At 39.8% G+C, this 16,761-nt stretch overlaps 1 protein-coding gene and 2 long non-coding RNA genes across 10 annotated transcripts in view; 2 read left to right on the plus strand and 1 right to left on the minus strand.

Moving 5' to 3' along the window:
* Window positions 1–11,402, plus strand: part of LOC145521972 (uncharacterized) — a 47,901-nt gene extending 36,499 nt beyond the window's left edge. The window contains exons 2-3 of the long non-coding RNA XR_014065814.1: window positions 8,744–8,873; window positions 9,588–11,402. This is a non-coding gene — a long non-coding RNA (uncharacterized LOC145521972). The remainder of the gene's footprint in view (window positions 1–8,743; window positions 8,874–9,587) is intronic.
* The window catches only part of CEP85L (centrosomal protein 85L), a 203,474-nt gene that overhangs the window by 39,781 nt on the left and 146,932 nt on the right, over window positions 1–16,761 (plus strand). For 4 of the 8 annotated variants that reach the window (XR_014065799.1, XR_014065798.1, XM_081530903.1 and 1 more), the window contains exon 1: window positions 11,784–12,220. The exons of 1 other annotated variant lie outside the window; for it this stretch is intronic. Coding sequence is in view for 1 of the 7 variants with exons in the window: in XM_081530902.1 (XP_081387028.1) it covers window positions 12,148–12,220 (73 nt within the window). In the remaining 6 variants the exon portion in view is untranslated. Of the gene's footprint in view, window positions 1–11,783; window positions 12,221–12,588; window positions 12,710–16,219; window positions 16,430–16,761 lie in introns of those variants that run through there. 3 more of the 8 variants (XM_081530905.1, XM_081530908.1, XM_081530907.1) reach the window with 2 other exon arrangements.
* On the minus strand, window positions 11,398–16,146 carry LOC145521968 (uncharacterized). The gene is made up of 4 exons (XR_014065811.1): window positions 16,061–16,146; window positions 12,955–13,006; window positions 12,496–12,834; window positions 11,398–11,603 (listed from the first exon to the last, which is right to left on the minus strand). It is a non-coding gene; the product is annotated as an uncharacterized LOC145521968 (long non-coding RNA).

Raw genomic sequence — 16,761 nt, forward strand, 5'->3', positions numbered from 1 at the left:
CCAGGGGATCTTCCTGACCCAGGGATCGAACACGGGTCTCCTTCATCTCCTGCATTGGCAGATGGGTTCTCTACCACTGTGCCACCTGGGAAGCCCCAATTTTCTATGTTGCTATGAAAATTAAATACTATGGTTCAGGTAAAATTCTTGGCACAGTGCTCAGCACTAAATACTACCTTTCATTATTACTCTGTTTTCTCTTTTGGATTGTGTGCTCCTTGTCCTTCTTAAAAAGATTAGCTTACCTACAATTGTGAAACACTTTATCAAACACGATCCTATTTACTTCTCATGACAGCTTTATGAGATAGTATTGCAGTGATCCCTGTTGATAAATGAGGAAACTGAGCCCAAAAGGTCCACATCCAGCAGGGAGCAGAGCTGTGTGTGTCTGAACTTGCATCTCTGGTACTAGCACCCTGCATTGTGCATTTCTAGGCCGCAGCCCCATCACTTCTGAAAGTTAACAAGCTGTTTCATATACAATATGGCTGGCCTGTGAGGTAGCACAGTTCTTTAACTCAATCATTATAGATAGATTCCAGTTTCTTTCCCTATTTATAATTGTTTTCCTTTCCTTTAGTTTCTAAATATCCTATAGGAAATATTTCTTCTATAAAACTAGATATATTTTTAAGTGCAACAAAAATTGTTACCAGTTAATAATATAATCATATTGTGTTTACATTGTTAGAGATTTAAGATATCTATGTTTGGTATTACTTTTTTCTGATAAGACAAAGAAAAGATCTTAAGCAATTTCTGCACCCAACTTTCAGTCCATGAATATATTAACCCTCAGTATTCTAACTAAAGTAACCTGTAATGATCCTGAGTAAACACTCAGTTAGCTGGAGTAAGATTAAATTAAAATTTCATGATTTAGAAAAATTTAATTTTAAAAGAAAAACAATGTCTTAATAAAATGTATTTATAAACTGTATTTCATGAAACGTTGGTTTTCATTGTTTTTTTTCAAGGCACAGGAAAAAAGTGCCATGGGTATAGATTACAATCTGCTCTGGCGTGCATTAATAGGACACATTCATAAATATCAGTTCTGTTTATATAAATCTTAAACTACAAGAACATTTTTTACAGTGACATTTTATAGTAGTCATATTTTTCTCAGGTCTCATATTTCACTCATTTTTTTCTTTGAACATTCTGATCTCTCACATCAAGTGACATTCTTCTTATATTTAAGAAAACCAGAAGAGGGGTAGGAGTTAATGAGGCAATCATAGGCAGCATGACAAAGCCCCCAGGGCATGGTAGACAGAGGGACCCTTAATGGTAGCTTGAGCAGCAAAAAGCATCTCAAGACTCAGGAATAGTGTGTTATGGACACAGGATCATACAACGACTATTTACTGAACTAAATACTGAAGTATTTTTGAAATGACCAATATAGATCCCACCAACCTAAATCCAGTGTTTGTTTTGGTTTTATTCCAATATGAGAATAATCTGGTCCTTTTTTCTCCCAGAAACCACAGGATTCAGGTAAGTGGCAGTATGGGTTACTGGGAGTCTATAAAAACCATCACTTTATACATGACCGTCTGCCCCTCACCTGGCAATCTGCCAGTTCTCCCAGCTCCTCCCTGGAGCAATACTCTGGGTCTGGCCTTCTGCCAGTTTGTGAAAAGGAATCAAGGCACGAGCTTCACTGCGGCTCTCTTTGCCGGTCTCCGTCAGCAGACCTTCTCTGTGAGCCGGCAGCCACCTCAGGAGAAAGCCATCTCAAAACTCGCGCAAAGTTTACCTCTTTAGCAGGCAAATGCCCATATGAACCAAACATTGTAAGGAAATTCATCATAACGCCTGGATGAAAAGGTAACAGGAAAGCGACAGTGTCTGGTACCGGCTTCTCCTGTATCAGGTAGGTCTCCTGAACACACGGAGATGTACACCCTCGTCTGCTAACTGAGACTCATTTCCTCTAAGAAATGTGAAACCACCTGTCCAAAGAGATGGTATGAGGATGAAAATTCCTTAAAAAAAAAAATGTGGTAAAACCCAAACTCAAACCCAGGGCAAAAGTGGTGTTGATCTTCTATGCTTCGATTTTCTAGAAGCAGCTTCAGGCACCAGGCTCCGCGGGCGGGTGAATTCAGGGGCCGTTTTAGGGCAAGCCGGCGGGATTAGATGTTCCAATGCGCACGGTGCTCCTAAGCCCGCTGTGATCTGAAACTTAGCTCTTGGGCCTGGGCCAGAACCAGACTGACGTTCAAGGGTGAGCAAAGAAGGCAGCAGCCTTCAGGCAACCGCTGTGCAGAATCCTCTGGATAATGCCTTTGGCGCTGTTCTCTCCAACGCCGGTCAGATGCTCCCAGTCCATCCGCGACCTCCTTAGTGTCACTATAGGTGCGTCCTGCTGAAATCGTACATCTTTTTAAGATTCTGAAAATAAATCCTATCGCTATCTTCTGGTCTCAGTTGAGAACAGTTATCTTTCAGTGGTTTTCACAGTATAAATAACTTGCCCAATTTTACTAAGGCTCTATAACTTCATTAGGAGGTTATCTGTAACGAAAAAAAAGTACCTAATTATGTAAAAACATGTAATATCCCAATTAGGAAAATACCATATAAATTTATGTATATCATATGTATCTTTTGTAATTTATTTTGTCATCATCCATAATATATGAACAAGGAGTGTGAATTTAATTTTAGATGCTTTGTTCATTGTTAATTCATCTCAGATTCTCTACGAGCACTTATGATAATGAATGTATTTGATGTTCGGGTGCCTTTTCTGTACTTTCATTTGCAGTTTTGCAGTTCAGTAATTGGCAATTCAGGGTGCAGAAAACATTTTTTAAAAGGTCTCAATAAGTATAATAAAAGTAAAAATTGGTTACTCAAGGTTTTTAAAAACTTTTAAGTCTTATTGAGTTGTAAGAAAAGTCTTTAACAAGTTATTTCTTCTGAATTCAGTTTTAGGTAGTATGATAAAATAGATTCCCCCTAAATAACATTATAAAATATTATATATGTTTAGAAATATCTTGTCTACGGCTCAAAGTAGAGTAAAAAGTAGACCAATTTAAATGAATTAATTTTAATTCATTAGTCTAGATATGTCCAAATATCAGGAGATCCCCATTTTTTCCAAGACACATTCAGAAATGTGTCCCAAGTTTGGGACAGCTTGAAATGTTAAAATTTTGAAATATAAGTGAAATGATTAAATATCAACACATTAGTGTTGCTTAACACTAACAAAAGACTTGTTGCTTTTTCCACTTTCACATTCAATATATATTTGTGATTAGTAAAATGTAGTCATTTTTGTACTACACTTTACTGTTTTAAAATTATCTATTTAAAAAAAAATACTGACTCTAGATTTTATGGATTGAATTTACATCAAGCTAGATGACTTCTCCAGTCAGTATGCTGTTCATCAAAATAAAGTAAGAGAGTGATCCATAATATTAGGGACTTGTAAGGACTGGAGCACAAAGTGACTCCATCTTTTCTAAGAGATAATTTGGGTTTAAAAACCCCCAAAGAGCCCTCACCTTATAGATATCTATGTATGTTTGTAAAACAGAAAATTAAAAAGCTATAAGGCATTATAGTGAAATAAGTCAAACTTTTACACCTGGCCCTACTTTTTCCTGCTCTACTTAGATATTCAACAAATATTAATATTTACTAAATGAGTAAGTAATGAACATTTATGTACTATCTTCTTTTGGTTTTTAATATGTATTATTTTTATAATCACAGAAAAATAACAAAGAAATGAGTTCCCCCATAAATCCAGAAACTATAGCTAGACTTTTCTTTTGTTTTCTGACTATAATACTTGTTAAAATTCCATTGAAATTTTGGCCAAAGTGTCCATTCTTTAAATTAACCCAGGTCACTCTAGGGGTTGTTTTAGTGATAATAGCTTTATTTACAGTTCCAGAGATCCCTACATCCTCCCATTATGTAAGAAAAATAGGAAAACTCTTAGGAGTGAAAACTTACCAAAGTTAATAGAGCTATTGAACTGAATACTACCTACCACCTAGAAGTAACAAAGCTACCGTGAAAACTGTCTGAATGTTTTAAAATTATTTAAGTGGTGAAGTTGTAACCTATGAACTGCTCTTAATTAGTTAATTAAATCCTGTGGACCTCAGTGAACTCAGTAAGCTGTCCAAGTCTGTAGTCTGCTTCTGGAAGCACCTTGGATAGTGGTAAACTTGTTTAACCGGGATAGCTGCCGCCAGGACCAGCCAAGGCAGGACTATTGAGGACTTTGTCCAGTGAGTTTCATGTGTGCCCAGGTGGCATTCTGAGTGCACTCAAACCTGTTGTTCCTCTCAGTCTTGTCTTCCTCTGCATTTATCTGTATCACTGGAGTCAGTTCATGTTGCTCTGTGCTGCCTTTGTGGTTACTCATTCTTGGTTGACTGCACTCAAGAACATTTTCATCAGGCTCCAAGAACCCCCATTTTACTTCTTAAACAGATAAATGGACAAAAACCCAACTCCTTTATATCTTTATCTTCACAGGTTGTTTCAGTTGGGTTCTCTGGGAAGCAGATGCTAAAATGGAGTTAGGAATGCAAGGCGTTTATTGGAGATAACACCTGCAAAAGATGAAAGAGGCAGGAAATGGGATTGGAAAGGAAAGACTCAGACCGAAGTGCATATCTGATGTGGTTTAAGTCAATCCGGTGGGGAGCTAGAGAACAAAGGCTGATGATTGGAAGGGTTCTGCATTGGAAAGACTGGCATGCCCCAGTACCTCTGCCACGCTTAGTCATTGGCTGGGGCTCTCCAGGAAAAGAGAGGCCTCCACTCAAAAGCTGAGGCAGACTCCTCATGTGTTAACAGCTTGTGGACTGACCATCCTTGTGGATGAACATCAAGGTCTTTCTTGAAGGGAAATCAGAGCGAAGCAACTCTAGTACTGCCCCATCAGTTGAATTTCTCTACAGTCTCACCTCTGTAATCTTAAACTGTTACATGCTACCTGTTCACTATAACAACCTATCTTTCCACTGTTCATCCCCTTATTCTCATTATATCTGCTCTTTGCTTTTGTGTGAAACTTTCACTCCCCTACTCCCTCCACCTTCTCTAAACATTTCACCCTCTCTTGACATCACTGCTTTCTCCAGGTAGGCTAGACCCAGTTCCTCATCACTTCATCCATTCTCCAGCCAATATCCTTAAATTCTCGGTCCCTTTTCCCTTAGTGCCCACAATGCAAAACCATGTTTATCCATCTGCCTTCTTTATTCCTATACTTAAGCTGATAGCCACAGCTAAAGAAAATCATACAATAATACAGATTAATGTCACATAGTTTCCAGTCTTGGCTGAACCCTAAACACTATACAGAAATCCTATAATTAGATTCTTCCTTCTCATATGGCATCTGAAGAAAAAATCTTATAATATTTGTTTTGCATCATGTTAACAAACATGATGGGGAAAAGTTCCTTAGGGTAGATCTGAATTCTACCTTTACTGCTTGTGTGAACTTGTTTAACTTCTCCAGGTCTTTTCCCTCCATCTTTTAAATAGAGCTAATATTAGCTTCTGATGACATTGTTTTCAGGATTACATACAATATTTAACCAGTTTAGTGAAAATTCTCAAATCATTGAGAGTACAGACCCTAAGGTTTTTTCCCCCCACTAACTGACCAACTGTACTCTGCTGAAAACTCCTCTTTCCACTAAGTACATCCCAATCCAATTTCGTAACCTTTGGACATTTTAAGTTATTAAACTAGTCTTCTTCTCCATTGATGTAGTTTAGGTAGGAAACTGTGTGTGCCTTTAGTGAAGGCATGATCAGCTTTCTTGAACTCCACAATTTCCTCCTTCCACTTAGCATTTGGTGTCTGAAAAGGAAGACAGAGAAGAATTTGTTTCTTCATACACTGTCAAGGTTGCTGTCCCCCTTTCATTGTAAATGACCTTGAATCTTTTCTATATATAGGCTCAGTATGACCAGGTAGTGACTGTAATAATTTCCACTGACAAAGATGTCAGTTATAAGCAGTTCAAGTAAACATTGATGGTCCCTGGAAGACTAAACTTTATCTTTTGGCTTAATTTAATCCTTTCCAGTCTCACCTCCCACCCAAAGGACCACTCCATTATTCAAGTGATCCATATCTTACCTACTTTCTCATTAGCCATCGCAACCCAACTCTGGAGCCAAAGGTATAGGTAAGATTCATTTTCTGTTGTTGTTCAGTTGCTCAGTCATGTCTGACTCTTTGTGACCCCATGGACTGCAGTATGCCAGGCTTCCCTGTCCTTCATCATCTCTTGGAGCTTGCTCAAACTCGTGTCCATTGAGTCGGTGATGCCATCCAACCATCTTGTCCTTGGTCATCCCCTTCTTCTCCTGTCTTCAATCTTTCCCAGCATCAGGGTCTTTTCCAAGGAGTCAGTTCTTTGCATCAGGTGGCAAAAGCATTGAAGCTTCAGTTTCAGCATCAGTTCTTCCAATGAATATTCGGGATTGATTTCCTTTAGGATTGACTGGTTTGATCTCTTTGCAGTCTGAGGGACTCTCAAGAGTCTTCTCCATTTTTCTGTATCTCTAAGGAATCAAGGACTTGAGATGAGGTGTCCTCACCCTCTTGGCCTGGCTACACCACCTGGCCACCTCTCCCTAATCTTCCTTTTGCTATTTTGGTAGTATTGGGCAGAGACAGGAAACCCAGTAGCTGAGCAAACATCCACATGGGAAGTTCAGGGAATCAGAGCCTGGAATGAAGTCTTCTATGAACTTGGACCCAAAGAATTTGGTAAATATTTTTCAGAAGTGCATCATTTCACCATAACCTGAAATAATTAGTAACCCCAAAGGGCCAGGAAAAGCTATCAATCAGTACTTTATTCTGATATATCATTCTGATACAAAGTATTATCTATAACTAACCTCATTGTACCCATCAATGCTATTTTTCTCTTGGTGAGGTATATCAGGACTCCATTTCTAGATTGTATGTCTGTGTCACTAATATTGGGTACATACGTGCATTGTTCTAAGCACACTACAAGTATTAACTCATTTAATACCCACAAATGTCCTATTAGGTAGTTACTATTGTCATCCACAAATTAAAGATAAGGAAACTGATCCACAGACAGCTTAATTAACCTATATCTCTTCTATTCACTTTTGTATTGTTGTTGTTGAGTCCTAAGTTATGTCTGCCTGTGACCCCATGAACTGCAGATGCCAGACTTCTCTGTTCTCCACTGTCTCCTGGAGTTTGCTCAAATTCATGTCCAGTGAGTTGGTGATGATATCTAACCATTTCATCCTCTGTCGTCCCCTTCTCTTCCTGCCTTCAATTTTTCCCAGCATTAGGGTCTTTTCCAATGAGTCAGCTCTTCACACCAGGTGGCCAAAGTATTGGAGTTTCAGCCTGAGCATCAGTCCTTTATATAGTTGAATGTATCTGCTAGGAATCCAATTGCAATTTTCAAACCCATCATCAAGTGAAAAAGTTTCTGAGTTTTCTTTTTTTCATTATTTTAAATGATTATTTGAGATTACAACAACTCATAATAAATCTAGTAACTTGTCATTTTTGTGATCTGGAACTTATATATCATAGTCCTTGTTACACCTTTAATACACCAGAACTATCAGTTCCTCGGAATTTTTCAGACTTCATCCACAAATCTGTTCCTATCAAGTGGCAACTGTTCTTTAGGAACTCTTTCAATTGTTATTGGTTGGTTTAATTTTTCTACATTTTGTTTGTTTTGATATTTCATATTTTTGTAAACATTACACTCTCTTGAGGTTGCCTATATTGTGTATCATATGCTTTCCTAATTTTAAAATATCACATATCCATTGTTACATCACTTCTCTATTCACTGGTTGTTGTTTGCTCAATATGATAAATTTATATAAGAAAAATACATGTAAGATAGTTTAAACTTAATGAGTTTAGAGATTCATACGCAAAGAATTTAAGATTTATGAATGCAACATATATTTTTATTTTCAAATAGTGTCTTTTTAATGCAATATTTCAAATGAGGAGTTTAATACAGATCTGACAGTAAATTTTTAGTACTATTTTCCTCTTTTTAAAGTCCTCTCTCAAAACATTAAATATGCAAATTTCGCCTAAGCAATTGTATATATACACATATATACACATACACAAGCATATACAGTCACTATTTTCATTACTTGTATTATATCTACTAAGAAAAATTACTAAAATATTGAAGTTCAATAATAAATGTCTCGGGCTTCCCAGGTGGCTCAGTGGTAAAGAATCCACCTTCCAGTGTAGGAGACGCTGGAGACATGGATTCACTCCCTGAGTTGGGAAGATCCCCTGGAGGAGGAAAAGGCAACCCACACAAGTGTTCTTGCTGGCATTATCCCATGGACAGAGGAGCCTAGAGGGCTACAGTCTATTGGGTTGCAAAGAGCAGGACACGACTGAGCAAGCAAGGAAATAATGTCAGAATGTGTATTAATAGGATTCTCCTTATGGTCTTTACATACTGTCACAATGAAACAAAAACATGCTGGTTTATAACATCGGCCTTAGTAATGGTTAGGTAGTCCTCAGTCTCTCAATCTTGTGCTATGATTAATTTTAATCATTCTGAAAACCATGGATACCGGGTATATCATCGATGTGGCTGGAAATCTCAATTCAGTATATGGTTGACCCTTGAAAAACCAGGTTTGAACTGTGCGGTATGGCTTATATGTGGTTTTTTTTCAATAGTAAATATTGCAGTACTACAGAATCCTTGGTTGGTTGAATCCTTGGATGCCAAAACGTGGATACTGAGGAGTTGGGAATGAGGATTTAAGGCGACTTTATTTTATACTTGAAACTGCCTACTGTGCAGAGGGTAGGTGCCCCCAACCCCTATGTTGTTTAAGGATCAACTGTATGTTCATAATGTGTATGATTTTTAAAAATGATGGTTACAGTTTACTTTGTATACATAATATTTTTAGTATTTCTATTATTTTAATTGCATTAGCTTTCTATCCTCTCAAGTTTAATTAGTAGGAACACAAAAAATTTATCCTTGGTGGTGCCAACTGCCAAAATAGCAACATGTTTTTCTATTTGCTTATGCTCTGTAATAAGTATTGAAATATTTTACATGGTCTCAACGTCACACTTTTTTTTGGTATATGTAGTGGCATGCCTTTCAATTTGATAAGAACATAGAAGAACTGAGTAAATTATTTTTTAAAAACACTACTTAGAATTGAGTGGAAGTTGGCAGAGTTTTAGAATAACAGTAAGTATATATTAACTCACAAAGGACTGAGATATATTTGTAATAGTTCATACATGTCTTAGATCTGTATACAAAATTTGGTATTTAATAAATGCTGTACCTAATATGAGAATATAGTAACTATAAATCATGAAAAAAAGGAATACTTTCATATAATTCTATAGCTTCTGATAATTCATGTTAGAATTTACTTTTTTAGGTTTCTTTTTGAACCTATACTATTCAAGTGTCATATTACATGGGTTAATGCACATTTAAATCACAGAAAGGAAACAATTGCATTCTTTTTTTCATATTTCTATCACTTTCTAGCCTTAGAAACAGTTGACCCTTGATCAGTTGTTCAGGATTTGGAGAAATAAGTGGAACTCTACCTGTGGGAGACCAAATGTAAAACTGCAATCAAATAAATTACAAAACATCTAGATATAATTTAACCTCTAAAAGTTTTAGGCAGAAAAAGCAAGAGAATTCCAGAAAAGCATCTACTTCTGTTTTATTGACTATGATAAAGCCTTTGTGTAGGTCACAACAAACTGTGGAAAATTCTTAAAGAGACGGGAATACCAGACCACCTTACCTGGCTCCTGAGAAATCTGTATGCATGTCAAGCAGCAACATTTAGAGCCAGACATGGAACAACAGACTGGTTCCAAATTGGAAAAGAAGTACATCAAGGCTGTATATTGTCACCTTGCTTATTTAACTTATATGTAGAGTACATCATGTGAAATGCCAGGCTGGATGAAGACCAAGCCGGAATCAAGATTGTAGGGAGAAACATCAATAATCTCAGATATGCAGATGACACCACCCTTATGGCAGAAAGTGAAGAGGAACTAAAGAACCTCAAGAGGAGAGTGAAAAAGTTGCCTTAAAACTCAACATTCAAAAAATGAAGATTATGGCATCTGATCCCACTTCATGGCAAATAGATGGGGAAACAATGGAAACAGTGAGACTTTATTTTCTTGGGTTCCAAAATCACTGCAGATGGTGACTGCAGCCATGAAATTAAAAGATGTTTGCTCCTTGGAAGAAAAGCTATGACCAACCTAGACAGCATATTAAAAAGCAGAGACGTTACCGACAAAGATCTGTCTAGTTAAAGCTATGGTTTTTCCAGTAGTCATGTATGGATGTGAGAGCTGGACTATAAGAAGTCTGAGCATTGAGGAATTGATGTTTTTGAACTGTGGTGTTGGAGAAGACTCTTGAGAGTCCCTTGGACTGCAAGGAGATCGAACCAGTCAATCCTAAAGGAAATCAGTCCCGAGTATTCATTGGAAGGACTGATGTTGAAGCTGAAGCTCCAATACTTTGGCCACCTGATGCGAAGAGCTGACTCATTAGAAAAGACCCTGATAATGGGAAAGATTGAAGGCAGGAGGAGAAGGGGGTGACAGAGGATGAGACAGTCATATGGCATCACCGACTCAATGGACACGAGTTTGACCAAGCTCCGGAAAATGGTGAAAGACAGGGAAGCCTAGTATGCTGCAGTCCATGGATTCACAAAGAGTTGGACACGACTGAGAAACTGAACTAACTAAACTGAATACAAACATGAGGCCTTTGTTAGCAAACGTCCAAAACAGGAAAAAGCATCACTGTAGTCAAAGCTTTTTAAGGGTTAGCAACCTGCTTTCCGGTTTATCCGATTCATCAGCCAGATCCAGAGCTCACTTCCTTCTACAGTGCTCAACCAGTATTTATTAAATGCACTATTTTAAGGGTTATAAATATTGCCAATGAAAAGGAAGATTTAGAGGATGCTGCACCTTTTGTCCTAACTCAGGATACCTGCTCTTGCACTCTGGGTTCAGGTGAAGGGTGGAATCTGACCAGGCAGAGGAGGAACGTGAAGGTGTAGTTGCCCTTCCATTACATACTTGGGTGTCATTTTGACTGATTGCTTATCTGAAACACTGAGCTACTAGATTAAAATTGACAGCCCCTCCTTGAACCCCCTGGTACTTATTTACCTCCGGTCTTTTTTCCTGTTTTTTTTTGCACTCGTCTCCGTGTTGTAGATATTTTGGTACCCTCTCCCCGCCTCGGTTGTAAATTGAGGAAAATGACCTCTTTACTATCCTCTACAATGATCAATAAACGATGCTTATAGAATTCATGATGACAACTTTAATTCCAACCCCAAATGAGACAAAGTGATCCTCTTTTATCACAAGCAGTCTTGACGTGAAGGCAGGTCTTCCATGCCTTTTTCTGAAAGGTGCCCCGGAGGGCCTGAGGGATTAACCAACGTAGCGGGGAACCTCAAGACAAGTCCCTGGGCCAAGTTCCGCCTTTTCCTCACCGCACTGAGCCCTGGGATGGCAAAAGAGGGATACAGCCGGTATGTCCGACGCCAACTGCGGAGCAAAGGGACTTGATGGTACCCACCTGGAACGGCCCGCGGGCCCCGCCCCGCGCCGCGCACGCCTTTTGTAAGCGCACTAAGCCCCGCCCCCGCCAGGCCCCGCCCCTGCCCGGCTCGGGCTCCGGCTCGGGCTCCGGGAGCGGAGGGGGTGGAGAGAAGCCGCAGCTGCAACTTCGTCTGGAGCCTCGCAGCCTGGGCTCGGCCAGGGACCGAGCCGCCGTCACCGCGGAGCCGCCGCTTCCCTGGCCCGGGCCTCAGCACAGCTGGGCTGACCATGGCAGCCGCCGCCGCCGCCGCGGCGAATCCGGCCCCTGCGCCCCCTTCCCGTAGCTGAGGGCCGTTGCTCAGCCCACCCGTTCACCCCGCCTCGCGGGTGCGAAGCAGCCCCGGCTCCGCACAAGTTTCCGCCGCCGAAGAAGCAGAAGGCAAAGGCAGGGGAGGACGGGCGTGGGCAATCGGGCGCCCCCGGCCCACTCGGCACGCCCGCCCGCGATGTGGGGGCGCTTCCTGGCCCCGGAGGCCGGCGGCCGGGACAGCCCCGGTGAAGCCCGCAGCTTCCCAGCGGGTAAGTAACGGGACAGGCCGCCGGCCGGGGTGGGGGTCGCGGCCGACCGCGGCGCCCTGGGGACCCCGCCGCCGCCGCTCCCCCCCCTCCTCCGGCCTGGCTTCCCCCTAGCCGCGCGCCCGCCCTCCCGCCAGCCCGGCTTCCTCCCGGCTGCCGACACCCAGCCGGGCGAGCTGACATCTGGCTGCCCGCCTCCCCGGCCGGATCCGTGCGGCATCGCGGCTCCGTGTCCCGGCCGCTCCTCGTCGGGCCTCAGCCCCGGCGCCCCAACTTACAGCTCGCTTGGGCCTCCTCGGATTGCGCTTTGTTGTGCGTCCCCCTCCCTTTTTTCTCGGGTGGGGTGTGGGGACGTGGGTAAAGGGGCTCCCGGAGATCCGGGCGGGAAGGTCGCTGCGACAGTGCTGCAGCGGCGGCTGTGCGGGGCGCGCCAGGGGCGCCGGGGTCTGCTGCAGCCGCGCCCGCAGACCCTACTGGAGGGTGCGTTTTGAGGTAGGAGGAGGCTGCTGGGGATGTCTCGACTGCTAGTGCGCGCCTAGGGGTCCATCTCCTCACTGAAACCTGGTCACCGCCCGGCAGTTCTCTGTGGAGGACACGTCCTGCCAAAGCCAGTCGATCTTTGAGCAAGAGGGGGTGTTAATCCGTTTGCCTGTGCCTGGCCTTTTCGAGAAAAATTTGGGGTTTGCCGCGTTGGGTGTGTGAAGGGAACTGTTTTCTAATGCAGAGCCATTTCATACCTGCATCACTTGAAAGTTGTGTAGGAGCCACCAAATTAGAATAAATCGTCCCCTGATTAGGAATGTAAAAAATAAGACTTGGTTATCTGACATTGACAAGTTACATGACGTTGGCTGTTCTTTTCAGGCGCTTTAATTTAATCTTAATTGTATTTTGAACCACCCACCTCCCCTCCCCGCGCCCTAGAAGCTGCAAGTTATATGGATCATTTATCCAGAAAAAGCCGCCATATGTACATACACAAAAATTTTCCTGCAACTCCAGGTGTTTCTAGGACTCCTCTGTTAGGTAACCTTGTTACACAAAATGTTTGAGCTCTACTTGTGTAATTGACATTTTGGTATATGTTTTCAAGGCGATTTACAAACAAAACAAAAAAGTATTTGGAAGTGGGTTTTTGTTGGTAGTATTTTTGCTATTTAAAAAATATCAGACACAAACTCAGATTTCTATTAAAATTTCAAATAATGCGATTCTGTGATACTTTAGAAATTTGTGATGTGGTGTTTTTTTTTAGATAGATAGTTTTCTCAGGTTTATTGAGGGTGTAATTGACATTTAGAAATTGTAATATACTTAATATGTGCAACTTGGTTTTGATATATGCATGTGTATATACACATTGTGAAATGATCTCCACAGCCAACTAGTTGACTTATCCATCACCTCATAGTTACAGTTTTTCTTTGTGTCATGTGTTTGGTGAGAAAACTTTAAGATTTACCCTCTTAACACATTTCAAGCATATAATAATACACTATTAACTGTAGTGGCATAGTGTACCATTAGATCTAGACATAGATAAACTTTCAAATTCAGAGTTCGATTTGAAATTGTTCTCTTAAATTTGGTCTTGCAATGCCTTTAGAAATAAGAGAATTTAATGTAGGCATGAGTTTAGTAAAAAAAAAAAAAGTAGGAAATTATTTTGTCTATAATGTATACTATTTGTCCTAAGAGGAGGAGACAGGAGTTGAGAGGTTTCTGATGCTCATTGGGTATTTACAAATTCTGCAATCACAGTAACTTCAGTCAGTGAGAAGGCACTTCATTATCCCCAGAGGCTGGAGGGAGTGATTTCAATTTATCTGTACATGTCAGAAGCCATCTGTAATGTCTTTGCAAACTAACCTCTTAAAGTTTATTTGTTATAATAACATGTTTGAAGGCATAATATCATCCAAGCATTGTATCCATTTATTCCATTGTTTTTTATGGAGATGAAAACATCATAGTGCTTAGAAATTGTTAATAACTGAAGAAAGGACTTAGAGGTTATATTGCAGCCTCTAAACCTTTGCTGTGGCAAAGAATATAGTGGAAGAAGATACTTTATAAATAATATCCAAATCTAGTAAATTCGGACAGTATATTTATTTTATCTAACTTTTGACAGTAATAAACCTTTGGTAAGTCAGGGCATGTCTTTCCAATACAATTTTTCTTCAGCTGTATGGTAAGAATAGATTACTTTTATAGAATAGTAATGTAATTATTTATGTTTATTCTCTTCTTAAGTAAAGCAAACCTTTAAAATTATTTTTGTAGCTTAATTTATGCCTCATTTGTAAAACTTAAGTGTGGTTTCTTTAGCAAATGAGCAGGTGGTGAAGGTTAAAATAATGACCTCTGAGTTGGTTCAAGTAGGCATTTTTTTTCTTAGAATTTAAAGAAAATTTATACATTTGAAACACTGCCCAATGTTAGCTTTTGATTACCTTGAGTGATTTTAGAGCTTTTCTGAAAGCAGAAGGAACCAGTCTCCTGATTGAATTTATTAGCAATCATTTTGGTTTTGAGGGCTAGTGTTAAGACAGGGATACATAAATCATTTCTAGTATTTAAATGAGTTTGCCTCAATATGTGGGTTAATCCTAGATGTCCAAAAACTAGTTTGTTTATACAGTTATGTAACTAGACTAATCTGCCTGCTAGTGCAAGAAACACAGGTTCAATCCCTGGGTCCAGAAGATCGCCTGGAGAAAGAAATGGCAACCCACTTCAGTATTCTCGCCTAGGAAATCCCATGGACAGAGGAGCCTGATGGGCTACAGTCCGTGGGGTTGCAAAGAGTTGGACACAACAGCTAAACAACAGACAACTAAGCTAGACTAAAGAGAAAACCAAAGATAATATAGAACTAATTCTAAAAAATTGGAGAAAACTTTCTTTTTAAGGTAATGGCAATTAAAACAAGTAGGAATAATTAGTGGGTATGGAAAGTACTGAACTTTGGACCTTTGCTGTAGGATTTAATTTTGCTTTGACTTTGTCCACAGTTTTTCAGCTTTACAAAGATAACTGTTGTAAACGAAAATAAAATGAGTATTTTCTTATATTCTCATGCACAGATCAAACAAAAGTGCCCCTCCCCCCTTTTTTGATTGGCAAGTGTGGTTGGAAAGCTAATTTTATTTTCCTTTGCCTGCTTTTATTTTATTTTTTTCAAACTTTCAATTTTTTTTTTTTTTGTACTGGAATATAGCCGATTAACAATGTTGTGGTAGTTTCAGGTGAACAGTGAAGGGATTCAGTCATACATATACATGTATCCATTCTTCCCTAAACCCCCTCCCATCCAGACTGGCATATAACACTGAGTGGAGTTCCATGAGCTATACAATAGGTCCTTTTGGGTTATCCATTTTGAATATATAGAAAACTTAATTTTAAGTAGAACATGTGTTATGTTTTTTATGATTTGGTTGAGTGTATTTGAGAATACTCCATTATTCAAAATGTGTAATAGTTTCAAAGTTGTTTGAAAGATGGATGTATTTCCCTTAGGTTTTAAATATCTAGTATGACATGGTGATATTTTGAGCACTTGCTCTTAGTTATTGGAGAAGGAAATGGCAACCCACTCCAGTGTTCTTGCCTGGAGAATACCAGGGACAGAGGAGCCTGGTGGGCTGCCGTCTATGGGGTCGCACAGAGTCGGACACGACTGAAGCGATTTAGCAGCCACAGCAGCACTTAGTGATATTGAATTTGTTGCTTTTTATAAATCATAGTTTCAAAATATTAATATATTTAATCCTTAAAACATTTGGATATGACAGTTTTAAAGTATGCTAAAATTAAAATGTTATAGAAAATACTTACACGATCTGCAGAAGGGTCATTTGTGCAAGCGCCTCAAGCCTTCAGTGCCTCCCTGCCTTTCTCTAGTTCATGCCTGGCTATAAGGTGTTTAGTGATGTCATAATGAAGGTGGTAGTAACTGGTATGATTATGTCAAATACTAAGTCTTTCTGTGGTTTTGAATTAAATGAACCCCAAAGTACAATGATACCAATGAAACATAATTCTTCTGCCTAAACTGAGTTGAGCATGTTCTTTTATAATAGGCTTTCAGGGATTAGTGGTTAATCTCAGCTTTAGTAGTGACTTTTTCGAAATGCACCTGATTATTACTGATAGCTTCTTGGCTTGATGAAGGTGGTAAACTAATCTGAGGCCAGGCAATAAGTGGTGAGTTGACAGCCTCTGTTGTGAATGTTTCTGTATGTTGAGAACAGAAGGTATTTTACAGTCTCGAGTTTCCTGACTGGCTCAGATGTGTCTGTGTGTACTCTGAGAAGATGAAATGAAGGCTCTCAGATGTTACTGCGTTTTATCTTAATTATTTCCCTCAAATTGTGTATTGAAAGTGAATAATGCAATCATTTAGATAACTTCTAAAGCTATAATGAGATGCTAATTATTATTACTTTAAGGATATATATATTTACACTGGCAAAATAATATTCTACAGAGTGGAATTTATTGTATATAGTCATTTTAACAGTGGGGATGATCAACAT

The sequence above is a fragment of the Giraffa tippelskirchi genome, chromosome 9, assembly GCF_054371585.1.
Source record: "Giraffa tippelskirchi isolate mGirTip1 chromosome 9, T2T-mGirTip1v1.2.pri, whole genome shotgun sequence".
NCBI classification, from domain to species: domain Eukaryota; kingdom Metazoa; phylum Chordata; class Mammalia; order Artiodactyla; family Giraffidae; genus Giraffa; species Giraffa tippelskirchi.